The sequence below is a fragment of the Athene noctua genome, chromosome 2 (assembly GCF_965140245.1).
Source record: "Athene noctua chromosome 2, bAthNoc1.hap1.1, whole genome shotgun sequence".
NCBI classification, from domain to species: domain Eukaryota; kingdom Metazoa; phylum Chordata; class Aves; order Strigiformes; family Strigidae; genus Athene; species Athene noctua.
This window is the reverse complement of record NC_134038.1, coordinates 133093277-133106534: the sequence shown is the minus strand read 5'-3', so window position 1 is coordinate 133106534 and position 13258 is coordinate 133093277. Positions and strand designations below refer to the sequence as shown.

The window sequence follows — 13258 nt, the reverse complement described above, 5'->3', positions numbered from 1 at the left end:
TATTAAATGGGTATTCAAGTCATATAATTTTATTATTTTATATAGTATTCTTTTTTGAAATTTCTCTCTGACATCTTGTGTAAGCATGTTAATGCTTTGTATTAAAGTATAAACCTGATATTGTGGTTCATATTCACTGTATATTTCTTAGGTAATGTTAATGTACCTTTGTACTTTGAAATCCTTGAAAATATATATGGTTTGCTTTCTCTTCCCTCCTTTGCCTCCTCCTTCTTTCCCCGTGTTCTTAATGGCCTTATCCTAAAAGGAGAAAAAAACAAGAAAGAGGGAAAAGTTTACAGTATTGTTACTGTTTGTTGTGAATTGTCTGTCACCAGTTAGTAATAATAAGCAACAGCTTATGGTGGTTTCTGATACTGTCTAGCACTTGTGCAGCCTCAGTTTTGATGGCTACAAGTTTAGATGGATTGTTCGAAGTTGATTGCTCCCACCCTCATTTCAGGTGGAAGACCCACAAGTGGCGCAGGTGCCAGCTAGTACCATGGTATGTCCGCCAAGACAGTCCAGGAGCACATGAGACTTGTGGACCTGGGCTACAAGCAAGAGGTTAGACCCTTTGTTTCTGTCATTTATTCCTTAGAAATCTATAGCTGCACTGTTGTGGGAAATGCCTAAAATTTTAGTCATTATAGCCTGAGATTAATTTTATCTATGTTTGCATGCATCAGCAAAGGAAAATACTGAATGCTAGTATGGTAGGGTACATCCTGACTGGTATTTGGCAAATGTTTTATTCATAAAATATGTGTTAATTTATTTTTATGTATAGATACCACATTAGTCACTAATTTCATTATATTGTTTTTCAGTTTATTTCACCATCCTTACCTAAAACAAGTTTGCAGAGGTGTTTGTAGAAAGTATGTTTTCAAAAAGAACCAAAGAAAGAAAGAGATGGGTGACTTTATGAGCTTCTTTTTGTGAAAAAAGTTTGTGAAAAAAATGTGTAAATTCACCTGTGAAAATGTGACATTTTTCATGTGGCGAGCATGTCACGATGTGTTTATGGGTATAACCATTAGATGGGTTATAAGATTTTTGCTTCCTGTGTTTCTCTGAAAATTTAGAATCAGAGAACCCTCCAGTAATTTTGAGCTGGAAGGATGCTCTGGAGGTCCCTTGGTCTAACCCTTCACCCAGAGCAGGGCCAGTTTCAAAGTCAGATCCCACCCAGATTAAAGCAGGTTGCTCAGGGCTGTGTCTCAACACATTTGGAGTATTTCCCAGAATGGAGATCCTACAGCTTCTCTGGGCACTTACTCCAGTGCTTGCCCAGTCTAGCACTGCGGGTTTTTTCCTAATACCTAAACCAAAATTTTCCTTGCTGCAATTTCTGTCTGTGGCCTCTTATCCTTTGACTACCTATCTCTGAACAGTCTGCGTGTCACTTCTCTATACCCTTAAATTAGGTAGTTTTAGAGAGTAATGAGAGCATGAGATGTAGGACTATTTATTTACACTGTTAAAGTTCAGTGCCAGCCCATTTCTTCAGGTTGTCAAGGTCCTCTGAATGGCAGTCCTCCCCTTCAGGTAGGTATTGACTTCTCCTCTCAAACTGGTGATGTCCCCAAACTTGCTGAGGATGCTTTCTGCACAGGTTGTTAAAAATGCTGAACAGAATCGGCCCTGGAATGCACTGAGGTGCAGTGCTCTTAAACAGCTACTGATTGGACTTCAAAACCACTGACCCTTTGAGCCCAATGATCTAGACATTTTTCCACCATTTCCATTTAATAACAAATAATTTTTGCATCCAAATCCAACTTTACTGTCACCTGTCTTCATTGAGAATTTTATGGCTTTAACAGAATCATGTATGTGACTCTGTTAAGTATAGTCCGGAGGAGGTTTCTTTAGGTGCATTAAATAAATTAATTATGAAAATAATTGCAGTTCCTACTTACTGTGTTACAGTAATTGAACTGCTTTGAACTACTAGACAACCCTGAATTCCCGGAAGGTTTATTTCTTTTGCCTATTCGGAGTGCAAACTCCTATCCATTAAAACAATATTGACTCAGCAGATTGTGAAATTCCTGAACAAGGACACTGCTAACTGCAGAAGTGAAAAATTCAGGTCATTAACTTCCTTGCAGTGTTAGAGGAGGTTATGGTATACTTAGAAAAGTCATAGAGTAAATCTTAAACTAGTAACTCCTACCACTGACTCAAAATGTTACATGAGATCAATTTAGGGCTTACCACAAAAATGAAACCTGAAGGTATTGCCTGCTAATACAAAAGACTTCTGACTGTGGTAATTCTTTCAAAGGTCTATCACTAATTCAATCTATTTCCAGCAGCTCTGAAGGATGCATTCAGATTACACACTGAGAAAATAAGATTACTGTCTTTGACAGTAGGAGTTCAGATAATACAAAATGTCTTCTGTGCTGGCATGGTAGTACATGAATCTCTTGACTTTGCCTCAAAGTCGGTTAATAATGAAAGATAGCTAACTGCAGTGCATGCAAATTGGGTTTTATTATTTTTGTGTGTCATGAGAATTTCCTATATTTTTTTAACTGTAACTCCAGTCGTGTGCAGTACACACATGACTGGAATGTATATGGAATAATATGTGATTTTGGAAATTACTGGGCATACAGTTTTCAAATCTGGTAAAATAGACTGGCAGAATTTCCCTCCGGTACTACACAGAGTTTGATCTTGCAAAGGATGATGTATTCAAACAATAGTCTTGTAGTCTTGTTCCTACAAGCAGGTATAATGGAAGTAGCTCTCTAGTGTAACGTGATCAAGTGGTAGGATGAGCAATCTTTAATTAAGAACCCTCAGAGCACCTAAACCTTAAGAAAGCAGGTGGACTTGGTAGAATTCTGTAAATGTTTCTGAGATCATCTGTTAGAGAGGGAAGATTTTTGTTGTCTGTCCAATGCATAAATTTTATTGAAGAATTCACAGAGGAAGTTATTAAATTGGATAACCAAAGATTATTTCTGCCTCAGTCCAAGTATCTAAATACAAATCTAAATACTGTCTAGCCTGTTGTAGTGGTGAAAGTTACATGCATTAAAGACAGAGCCTTTTTTGGCCCAGTATTTTTCCCATTGATTTAAATTATGTAAATTAACATAAAATATACGTTTCAAACACGTTTATGTATCATGTCTCAGTGTTTTAATACCTGACAATGTGTTGAATATATCTTTTACCTTTTTGCTCAGAAATCTAAACTGGTATTCTGTAGGAGGCAAATAAACTAGTACCACTTTTCTTTAGAATTATAAAAGTAAAATATTTTATGGTTTCTTGAACACCTTTACAATTAATATGACTTGGAAATAGAAGTTGAATTTTTGCACAAAAGTAACTTTCACTTTGGAAAGCATACTTCTGCAATTCTAGAGATTATTGGTTGAAGTTTTATTCACTTCACACCTCAGAAAACTACACTGTTAACATGGATAGTGTATTTTATTTGTTTTATGTAGGCTATCTTCTACACAAGGCATTAACATATTCCCTTTCCCCTCTTACATTTCCACTTCTGCTCTGAAAATAGGCATGTGTGAATTTTCAGTGATGTACATTATTTTATTTGGTCCCCTGCACAAAAGTTGATTTCTGCTCACTGAAGGGAGTCTGACCTGAAAGCAAGCATCTGCATGACTGAGCTCTGCCCTGGACAATATTAGAAAGATTTCACCAGTTGCTGAAGGAAGACTCTGAAAAGAGATTTTGTCCCCTCTCTCTGCTAATTCTTGGCTCCCTTCTGATTACTTGGCTTCTTGTAAATAAAGTTTCTACAGGCTATGCAAAACTTTACATGATAATACGTTATTAAAAATTCTGTACTATAAATCATTTATTTAAAGATTATTTTGTGATGTAGATGCAAAAAAGACTGAGCTAGTACTGTGCAAGTCCTTTTAATCACCCTAAAATCAGGAAATGCTAAATGCTGAAATATGAAATCCATTTAGTATAAGATTCTGATACTACATTTATAATGTGATACTGGAATACAGATATTTTGAACAGTACATTTAACTGTTTGTTAGTGATTTCTGTACAATTGTTTACCGTACTGTGAAATTTGTAGATATAGCAGCATTTCTTTTTCAATTAAAAGAGTTCGCTCAAATTTCTGATGCTCATGAATGCAGAAATCACACATTCATTCATCTGTTTGTGGTAATTTACATTTGATGACAAAGTGAAACAATAATCTTATAGAAGTAATCTCAGCCCTTTGTGAGAACAGTTCTCAGTTCCTCTTTTTCACTGCAAAGGGATATTGCCAGTGCTATTAGTTTGGCCTATTTATGATCTGAATGCCTACGCACAAACACTCTAACACGCAATGTATCACCAAATGTGTTGAATATGAAAGAGTACGGATGTACACCAGGGAAAAGGCACATCTGACTATGCATTCATTAGCAGTTTATTTTGAACAAAATAGTCTGTTACTGTTCATATTTTAGTTAGAAAGATAATTAAATCTGGAGGAAAAACTAGAGGTTAGAAATCACTAAAAATGACTGGTTAGGTGTCTGATCTTAAGAGTCTATGAGTGACTAGAGCATATGCATGCCTTGGTCTATATCACAGATGTACTATTTATGTTTCCTTCAGCTTTTTTATCACATTGGTCTTGAGATACTTGGGTGAATCATAAAGTTTAGAATTGTGATTCACTGTTAAAGACGGCTCTGTTTCTATCTTGTATAATGAAGATTTTGTTGCAAATCAAGTCAGTTTAAATGAACATGTCACGAAATTACAACTTGAGTCAATGCAGAGGGAAGAAAAGGGTTTGGTGGTTTTGGGGTTTGTTTTAGGAAAAGATTTTCTCTAGAATTTTTAAAAGAAGAATGTTTGTTAATTTTTTATGGAAACGATGGACAGGTATTTATAGCTAAGCCTAAGCATATTAACACAGCATTTAATACCTGAGCAGCAAATTCACTGTTGTAGTCATAATCTTACTTGAACAAGGCAGATAGTCATAACAATTGTGTTGAATTTCCATGATAAATGAAAACTTGCAGTTGTATCACCAGTAAAATGCCTTTTAACGGTACATGAGCGGGGCAGGAATGTATTATAGAATTGCAATAACTTAAGACTTCTGTCTTGTGTTCAAAACCCACAAGAGAGGGTATTTTGGGTGCATCAGCAAGGAGTTGGAAACTTCCTTTTGAGGAAGTTGTAGAGAAAATCCATATTTTTTTTGCAACATCATTTATGTTGTGTTTAGTTTCATGAGCTGTTTCTCAATTAACAAGAGTAAATTGATCAGATGTCTTGACGAGTTACCTGAAACCCAGGAGGGAGGGGCACAGAGTGTTGGCAAATATAAAATACCAAAAAAAGCCCCCCTGAAAACTAGAACAGGAAACTAAATGCTTGATAAAGTCAGACTAGTAGTATATGATAGGAATGTGAGCTATAAAACTCATTGTAAGAGGAACCTGCTCCAACTAGGGTTTGCTAAGAGATAACTACTTTGTATTTTTAAGGCTGACATTTATTAGCACATAGATAACTTCAAAGTATAGTGTATGAAATTGTTTGAAAATGTGAACAACTTAGGCAGGTCTGTGTTATGTTGTCCTCATATCTTTTAAAAATCTCTGTCGGTAAACCTCAGCTTCAGTGACTTCTGAAGGAACTTAGAAATACAGTTCAAATCCCTTTTGAATTCTATAGGAAAGCCTAGGAAACTTACTGAAAAGGCTTGTTTTGCCAGTAGATTCTGCAGATTTAAGCAGGGCTTATTGGACTGCATCCCAGTGCTGGTGAAGAGGACATGTAGCAGATGAGATGCTCGAGTGCTCAGACTGCAATAGCCTAATCACATTATGATATATATGGATGGCTGCACATGGTAAGGGCTATCCCGGTGACCAAGAAGATATTTGCAGAAGGATGCACAGCCTGCAGTCCTTGCCACCATAAATCTTCCTCAGAGTTTTGTAGGAGGAATGGGATGAAAATCGTGAATCTGTCAGCATATTTTCTAATAGCAGGAGGAAGAGTATTTGTCAAATTAAAGCAGAAGCTTAAGTGACCTGGTTGTCGGAGAAAATATCTGAATAGCTGAACTTGATGTTGCTGGGAGTTTGCCAGTATTAAAGAGCTGAACCCAAGCTCTTGCTATGCTTCATTTTCAGGGTGTATGTAGAGTTATTTGTAAGACAGTGGAGCGGAGGAATCAGAGGAATTTTCCCAGAGAGGCTGTGAGCACATGAGCAGGCTTTGCAGGCTTGCTTGAGCTGCAGGGAGGCTCACAGGCAGAACCAGTGGTCAAAAGCCTTTTCCTCTCACTGTGACTACGCAGGGACAGAAGCCTCTCTCTTTGGGCATCGCTTAGGGGGTGGCAGATCTGGGTTTTTCATGCCCTTATTGAAAGCACAAGAAAGGAGACAAAATCCTGAAGGAGTATTGCTCCTTCATGGAACTATAAACTACTATTTTGTTGTTGAGATGAGAGCACACTGTTGCCTTGTTTGTATTTTAGTTGCTGCACAGTACAACAGACAGCTTCAGGTTTTGTACTGAAGTAAGAATTTGGACAACAATGCTCAGAAGCAGTATTTACATGAGAAATTAATTTTTTATTGACAAAAGAAGAGCCAGAATCGCCAGACAGCTTTATTCATAAGAAACACATTATTCTCTTTGGCATGTAAAGAACACTCAGGCTTGTATTTTCACAATATTACTGGCACGTTCTCCTGCTTAAGATGCTTCATGATAGAAAGAGTTCATCATGCAGTGTCTAGTCTTTTGTGTCCCACAGTAAAAGAAATAAACATAGATGAAATCATAGCCTGGGCAGCATTGATGGTAGGTGTAAGAAAAGTTAGTGGGCTGAAATAACTTTTTCCTTTCTAGAAATAAAACAATATTTCTGTTGGTAAAAATACCTAAAAATTGAAAAAAATGGTATCACAAGAGTATTGGAAAACAAAGGACGTAAAGCACATTAATTTATAAAATAATTTTTAGTTGTAGGGGTCACTGAATTTCACATCTCAGTGAAGTATACTAAGGATGGTAACACTGGCAAGTTTTTTATACAAACCCACACATAACAAGACTTTTAAAAATACAGTCTTAGTGTTTTGTTATGCCAACAACAAATATATTAGTCTGTAGTCCCCCTGTGGCTTGGTGGAAACAATGCTATCAGATAAAGTTTTAATTACATTTAAGTTCCTTGTCTAGAAAATTTAGACTGCCATTTATTTCACACCTTTCTTCTGGAAGATAATAATTGCTAAATACCAAAACAATTTTCTAAGTGAATGGTTTCCATGTTAAATTTGATTTTTCTGTTAGCTTACTTCTGTTTTATGTTTTCACTTAACAATTACTTGATCTTATTTCAGTAATAGAAGTACCATGCTCTTTCCACTTACTGCTAATGTCTGTAATAAATACAGCATGGTTGTATGGGCTAAATAATTAGTCTGACACTACATGGCGTTAGAGTAGTTGAAGACACTTCTCTGTATAGTGAGTTAATTATTGATCTCAGCAACTTTTACAGAATACAATAAAAGAACCATGGGTTTGATCACAGAGGCAGGGGATGAATTTGCCCAAATAAGGTTGTGAATGGAAAAAGTAACTCCACTGTGAGTAAGAGCATTTCAGATGTCAAGTAAAATAAGGTATTAATGAAATATATACAGTTGTCAAAGTCCCTGCTTTAAGTAATGGAAAAATACCCACTCTTCAAACGTCAGAAGGTGTATAAACCTTTCAAATTTATACTGGAATCTGTAGAATAACAATAGGAAAATGCAATATAGAGCGAATCATCCACGTCTTGTCAACTGGATGTAACATGAATAGTTATGGACAGGCACTGAGAAAATTAAGATTCAGGAACTGATTTAGTGTGCCAAGCTGTCCTCTAATTTGTTTTACGGTAAAATATTTAGGTCTCAAGAATGAAGAGTTTTCTTGCTTTGATTGCTACAGTACAACTGACAGTTAATCTGGAAAAAAGCCCCAAAGTATTAGTCCTCAGGGTAGCTTCTCACCTGAGTCTGCATTAATATGAGTCTGAAAAAATTTATGACAGAGTGGATATCTGCCCATGGAATAATGTTTAATAACCAAGAAAGATGAGGGAAGGAATATTGGCTTTAGAAAAACTCAATTTACCTAGAAGAATCTTCTTCAATGGACAATGTTTATGGCCTAACAAAGGACTAGATGGAGAGGCAGTATCTAAAATGGGTATTAAACTTTTGTAGAAGGTTATTAAAAGTTATTGGGTTAATCAGTGGACTGTCTTTTAGACCTTGTCTAGATGTAATTTTCATTGCTAGCATGGTTGCCTATATCTCCCTGAGAACGCAATGAAGATAATGCAGTTAGTTTTGCTGATGGATGCACATGCCAAGGTCAAACTCAAGACAGAGGATTTGAATTTGACCTCTGTGAATTTCCACATGGGAGAACTAGTCGGAACTGTGTTTTTCTGTCAGAAACCAATGTGTGTTATTAGCAGAGAAGAGTATCTAACAAGAATCTAAAACCATAGACTAGAGTTGTATAAAGATACTGTTTTGACGTGTTTTTCCAAAATACTTGTGTAATTTTAGAAATCTATAGTAGTTACAGTTAACGCATCTTTAAAATAGTTGTTGCATGGATTTTCAATTTTTAGATAATTGATTTTGCTCATTGAACCACTATAATTATATCTGAAGAATAAAGTATTTCCTCATGTAAACTACACCAATAATAATAGGATTTGACAGAATAATTGTATTAGACAATGTACAGCTGGTCAGTCCCCCAGTAAGAACAACTTAATGCAGTACTGAGCCTATTACAAACAGTGCTGGCAGCCATGCTCCGAAGGGCACTCAAGGATCAGGGAAGTTGTTTGCTTAACATCTCTGGAAAAACAAACCCCCCTCCCTTTCACAATGTTTTACCCCAGACATGTGGCGCAAACAATTCACTTAGGACCTTTGGATATGTTTTAGTAGGCAAACAGGGTTGAAACGGACCATGTGGGTCATGAAGTTCAGCTTCCTACAGTCAACATGAGGTAGAAATTTAGTTTAGAACTGTCAGACAAAAAAGCTTTTTTCAGAAATCATAGGTTGTTAAGCCTTTACATTTACCTTACAGCAATCTAAAAAAAAAGTTTCCTCAACTATTCTTCCTTTTTCTTCCAGGAGTAAATTGTCACTCATAAAGTTTTCTTTTATTTTGAAACTTTGTATTCAAACCCCATTTTTCTCCAACAGTTGAACTTGATTATGCCATAATAGTTTGGTTAGTACAAGTTACATTTTTTATCAATTCACATACCAATAAAACAATTATTGTCAGTACAATTGAGGTGCTATGTTTAAATTATGGAGTGTGATATAAAATGTGATATTCCCTCATGATATATTGTGTTCAAATGCAATGTTACTGCAACAATTGGTGACCCAAATTACTTTCAGTCATTATGAGATATTGCATCTACTGTGTGCTGTCAGATACCAAGAATCATAAATATAATTCTGTTATGTAAACAAACAACTAGAATTTTCCAATCTTGTTACTGCATAATAAGTTTTATGATTTTTTGAACAAGGAAATAAAGTTAGATTTACTGAGACTTAGGTTAGAATAATAGATAAGCGACCATGTAAAAAAAAATAGTCATGAGAAACAATAATAGAGCAATGTTAAAGACTATACTAATGTAATAGCCCTATTCTTTGTAAAGCCTTATGTTCCAACTGCTTCCCTTTGTGCCACCTGAATTTTTGTTCTTTTTTCTTTTACATAAGAAGCTTTTATTCAGGACATGGCTATCCTTTATTAAAAGTTCCACCACCATTGGCTGATGCTCCATCCCTAGAAAACATCCTTTGCCCTTCAAACCTTTTTCAAGACTAAAAAATGATGAAGAACGTCAGACAGTAATACTGTTGTATTTAAGTGGTATTCAGAACTCAAATATGTTTCTAAATGTCATGCCTATCCCTTTTTCTAAAATACATGCTGCTGATATAACTTTATAGCTTATACACTATTCATCTACTTGAATGGTATTGCAAGTTTTTTAATGTCCGAGTTACAGGCACTATCTGTAGAAAAAATAATAATGTGAAAAGTGGTATAACAGGTGTGGATAACATGGTGCAACTTTTATAATATTTACAGTTGCCTGTAAGATTTTTTTTTTTTTTCTTGGTAAATCCTGATAAATAGTAATTCAAACAGAATCTCGAAAAAGTCAGAGATGTCAAATGTATTCATTCAAGGTATAACTGACTGCAAATATTAGGCTGTTGTATAGCTGTTCTGGAATTTCAGTATGATTTTGTGGTAGAATACTGTAGACTTACTAAATTAGAGACATTTGTGGAAAAAATGCTGAATTAAACTCCATCCCTGTTTGCTTCCAGCAATTACGTGTCGCAGACAAGATGGAGGACAGGCTGACATCAGTGAATGCCTTAAATACTCTGGCCCATTACCATCCTTAACACAGACATGTCAGATTCCCTGCCAAGATGACTGTCAGTTTACGAACTGGTCAAAGTTTTCATCCTGTAATGGGGACTGTGGAGGAGTCAGGACAAGAAAACGCACTCTTGTCGGTAAGAGTAACCAGAAAAATAATGCATCTTTTATTAATTATTGCTACTGTCTTGATTAAAACCTGCATTGTTCTGAGGTTCCCTTATGACAAGCAAACATTTGTCATCGTGGCAGAAAGAAGACCCAATTTCACCATCATTCTCTATATACTGTTAGTGGAACAAAAAGATAATACCTCAGGAGAACAAACTCCTGCTATTTGTCTCAGACTTTCGATCATGGGGAAGTGGCTAGAGAGAAGATGGGAGAATGTAGAAGGCCATCTAAATGGATGTTTATATCCATTATAAATCTAGATATAAAATTTAGATATAAATCCATTTCTAAATGAAGCACACATAGTAAACAGAAAATCATACCGTTGCTTTTCCTGACAGGCATTGTCAGCATTGTCTCTAGTTACGTGAGGTGAAAAATGTAAAACAGCGTAATTAATCAACATTCTGCTCCAGTACAGGGAAATAAAATAAAAAAATGTTTATCTGCATTTTTGTTGAGCCCTGTGTTATCTTTTCACCAAAAGGGGCACAATTGTTTGCTATTTAAAAGGTTTTCATACTGTATTTATTCCAAGCCCTGATTCTATGTACAAAATTGTCAGAAAGGTTGTTGGGTTTTGGTTTATGATTTGTACAGAATGATGTCCTTGAGATTATTTATTTGTGCTAAGCATTTAACAAATATTAGAGACAGAACTTTGAGGTTACACTCTCAAGCAATTTCCTTGAGTTAGAGCTTAAAATATAAAAAATATTTTTCCAAAACTTTTTTTTTCTTTGTCAAACTTTATTTTACTAATAGTTTTCAGGCAAACGAAAAATTTAGTGAATGTTTAAAAGCATGTAACTCACAAACACTGACTGATTAGTGTAAAAAGCCAAAGACCTTGGTGTCTTCAACATGATGTAGGTAGTGTGAGGCACTCGGAGAAGTCCTGGGGTAGAAGATCTCTTCATGTGACTCTCAAACTCCTTTCAGTCCCAAATAAGGTTAAACAAGTTTAACTAAGGCAAGAAAATAGATTTGGAAAACTGATAATGAAAACCAGAGTGGCCACAGACTCTATTAATTTTTCTTGATTTATGTGTGTCTTCTCAGCTAAAAGTTTAGGGAGCAGGTCTACAATTTGTTTTGATTACTCAGTAACCTTGATTCCATGCACAAGCTGGATCCTACCATCATTGTCTAACCATACTGAATTTTCACCAGACTGAATTGAGTCTGTGTTTATAGGTTTAGTTTTTCTTGCACTGAACTGTAATTGAGAAAAAAAAAAAAAAATCTTGTTAATTCCCCTGGAGCTTCCAATAGAAAACTTTTTAATAGAAAATCTAGTGAAAGTGGAATTTTTTTTTTTTTTTCTAATTGGTAACAGACCAATCAACAATCATCTCTCCTTAACAGGATCAGATGTTAACCTACTTGAATCCCTCTTCCTGCTTCCAGTCTTGGCTACACCAGGACATCCCTCTCGGATGGTGTTTTGGTACATTTAGAACTATTACGGCAGTTGAATGCTCTTCAACGTTTTGCTATAGATTATAATTTTCAGCCTTAGCTTTGGTTTACTTCTTTTGAACTTAGCTGGAGTCTCAAATGTTGGATTTATGATTATTCCAGTCCTTTCCCTGGTTGAATGTTTGCTCTCCAAGTTGTGTTCTCCTTTCTCCCATTGCCTTCACCAAGCAGCTCAGACCATCACATGAGGCAATAAGTTGCTTAATTTTCCATCTTATTTCTTGACACAAGTAAGAATGCTTTCTGTGTCCCTTGAAACCTCTTGAAGTTTTACTTAACAATAAAAAGTTTTTCCAGTGATGTCCAATCCCTTGCCACAAACTTTTCTTTGTTCCACGTGGTGGACAACCTTCCACTTCAAAACATCTTTTTCTTCAGCTTCTTTTTAATGTTTGGGTTGGTTTTTTGTTTTTGTTGTTGTTGTTGTTGTTGTTGTTGTTGTTGTTGTTTTTGGGGGGGTTATTATTATTATTTATTATTATTTCTTCTAGTGAAATAAAGAGAAAAAAAATTGCTCTGCTTCTAAATTATAACTGATACTTCAACAGTGAGACTTGGCTTCTCTCACAGCACTATTTGCCAATTAGTCTGTATTGTCTGTGGTGGAGGAAAGCTAGCTAAGGGGGGTGCCCATTAGCAGCCTCAGAAAGAATGTGATAGGATCCAAACTCTGTCCTTAACTCCATCCTCCTGTAAATCAGAAAACCTGTGGACAATGAATAATTCATAATCTTCAAGAAGGCTCGCTGTGACTGTTTTATAACTCCGGTGAACTTTATGCCAGGTTTGCTTCCACAAGGGAAAAAACTACCCTGATTAACATTTAAAAAAAAAAAAAAAAAAAAAAAGGCAAGAAAGTACAGCTTCTCTTACCACACTATTAACACTTTGAGATACTTCTCTGTCCTGAGTTGTTACTCTTTCAAACTTGCTAAGACTGTGATATGTGCTGCATTGTATTCTCTGTTTATTCTATTAGAAGGGAAGAATTATGATTATTAGCAAATGTACGATAACAGGTGATGAAATTGAAGGATTCTGACATTTTGAAAGGAAGTGCTGCTGTAGCAAAGATGCATGTTCCTTCCTTCTGCAATTTCCTTCAACTTGAGAGAGT

General features: G+C 35.7%; 1 protein-coding gene across 4 annotated transcripts in view; it reads left to right on the top strand.

The window, feature by feature from the left end:
* Positions 1-13258, top strand: part of THSD7A (thrombospondin type 1 domain containing 7A) — a 301960-nt gene that overhangs the window by 240093 nt on the left and 48609 nt on the right. For all 4 annotated transcript variants that reach the window (XM_074900347.1, XM_074900346.1, XM_074900343.1 and 1 more), the window contains exons 14-15: positions 464-567; positions 10428-10622. In XM_074900347.1, coding sequence (XP_074756448.1) covers positions 464-567; positions 10428-10622 — 299 coding nt within the window. The remainder of the gene's footprint in view (positions 1-463; positions 568-10427; positions 10623-13258) is intronic.